Raw genomic sequence first — 1,917 nt, 5'->3', positions numbered from 1 at the left:
CCTTTCTTGGTCATCATGTAGCCGAGGAACTTTCCCGTTTGCACCGTAAATGTGCACTTGTTGGGATTCAATCGCAGCTGGTACTTCCTCATGATTTGAAAACATTGTTGGAGATCCCGAGTGTGGTCGGCTCGGTCTCGACTCTTTACCAGCATGTCGTCAGTGTAAGCTTCCATCGTTCGGCCTAATACGTCCGCGAAGAGCATATTGACCATCTTTTGATAAGTTGCTCCTGCATTGCAGAAGCCGAACGACATCACTCGTTAGCAATGCAACCCATCTGGTGTGACAAAGGCCGTCTTGCTTTCATCTTCATGATGCATCATAATCTGATGATAACCTTTGAATGCATCCATGAAACTCATGAGCTCGGCCCCTGCCGTCTCATCAACCATCTGATGAATGCTCGGCAGCGGGTATGGATCGAGCGAACATGCTTTGTTGAGGTCGGTGAAATCGATGCACATCCTCCAGGATGGAGGCTTGGGAACAAGTACAATGTTGGCCACCCATTCGGGATAAGTGACCAGTCGGATGTGCTCAATCACTGCCTTCTTTTTCACCTCCTCTCGGACAAACTCTCGGTGATCGGATAATAGATGCCGAGTCTTCTGAACGACTGGTTTTGCCGCGGGATCTACAGCTAGCTTGTGGCAAATTACGGTGCGATCGATCCAGGGCATGTCTTCAGGCCCCCATGCAAATATGTCAGCGAATTCCCGGAGGATCGCTAATACTTCCAGTCATAATTCGGGAGTGAGGGCCCGACCAATCTTGATTTTTCCTGTCCGGTCGTTCCTCAAACAAAGGAACCTCTTCAATCTCCTCGGAGGGCACGGGTTACTCCTTTCGATCTCCAGTGGCTTCCTTAACAATAGTGTTCACTCGGGAAGAACCAGCATCACGCCGATTGACAGCCTGGGTGTAGCATTTTCTTACCAACTGGACATCGCCGCGTACAACTCCAACCCCGGCCGGGGTGGGGAACTTCATGCACAAATGCGGCATCGAAATGATTCCGCCGACCCTCATAATGGCTGGTCGGCCCAAGATAACGTTGTGGACGCAGTGTAGATTGACCACAACAAACTCCAACTCTGTTTTCACCGGGAGCATAATTTTTCCCTCGGGGCGTATGGTTGCCCCGGTAAATCCTGACCAGGGTACGCCGACCGGAATCAGCTCTCGCTTGTCCAATTTCAGCTTCTTGAACACGTCCAAATAAAGGACGTTCACGCTGCTCCCGGTGTCCACCGTTACTCTTTGGACATAGGTCCCCATAATATCAATCGTGACCACGAGGGCTTCCATCCCATGGTCTCCGCTTTCCGGTTGGTCTTCCAGAGAGAAGGTGATGGGCTCCATCTTTTGCCTCTTCCCGGTGCCACGGGAATCTACGATCGCAACCGAGCAACTTTCCCGAGGTCGGGAAGCATCTTCCAAACCTCCAAATATAACATGAATGGTCGGTTTGGACGCCGATCGGCTGCTAGATTGAGGATCAGGATCTCTGCGGTCCTGATCCGATGGGTTTGAACGATGATGGGAACGTCTGTGATCTTGCCGATCGGTTGCTCTCTTGCTCTCTTCTCTTTTGCCAACACATTTATCTAACTTGCCCAACTGAAGCAAATCCTCCAACGGCTGTTTTAAATGTGTGCATTCCTCCGTATCATGCCCGGCGCAACGGTGATAAGCGCAATGTTTGGACTTATCCTTCCCCTCCGGTCCGGGATGGGGTAGACGAATAAGGTTGCATGATTTGGCATATTGCATGCCTCTGCCGCCGATCGGTTCAACGCCGTGAACTCTCCTGGCCGGGTGCAAGGTCGGGGATGGTCGTCGCCTGACCGGAGGGCTTCCAGGATGATGTCCCGACCTCCTGCGACCTCTTGACGGCATTAGCCTCACCAGCAT

The 1,917-nt window shown here is 51.9% G+C and overlaps 1 protein-coding gene across 1 annotated transcript; it reads right to left on the bottom strand.

Moving 5' to 3' along the window:
* Positions 1 to 840: 840 nt before the first annotated feature.
* LOC109187795 lies at positions 841 to 1,917 on the bottom strand. The gene has a single exon (XM_019338166.1). The coding sequence runs from the start codon at positions 1,915 to 1,917 to the stop codon at positions 841 to 843; it is 1,077 nt and encodes a 358-aa protein (XP_019193711.1).

Source organism: Ipomoea nil, unplaced genomic scaffold (assembly GCF_001879475.1).
Source record: "Ipomoea nil cultivar Tokyo-kokei standard unplaced genomic scaffold, Asagao_1.1 scaffold0103, whole genome shotgun sequence".
Classification (NCBI taxonomy): Eukaryota; Viridiplantae; Streptophyta; class Magnoliopsida; order Solanales; family Convolvulaceae; genus Ipomoea; species Ipomoea nil.
The sequence above is the reverse complement of the archived record's forward strand: the minus strand, read 5'-3'. Positions and strand labels throughout refer to the sequence as shown.

Excerpts from the sequence above, each read along its gene's own strand:
- LOC109187795 (XM_019338166.1), bottom strand. The coding sequence starts at position 1,917 with ATGCTGGTGAGGCTAATGCCGTCAAGAGGTCGCAGGAGGTCGGGACAT.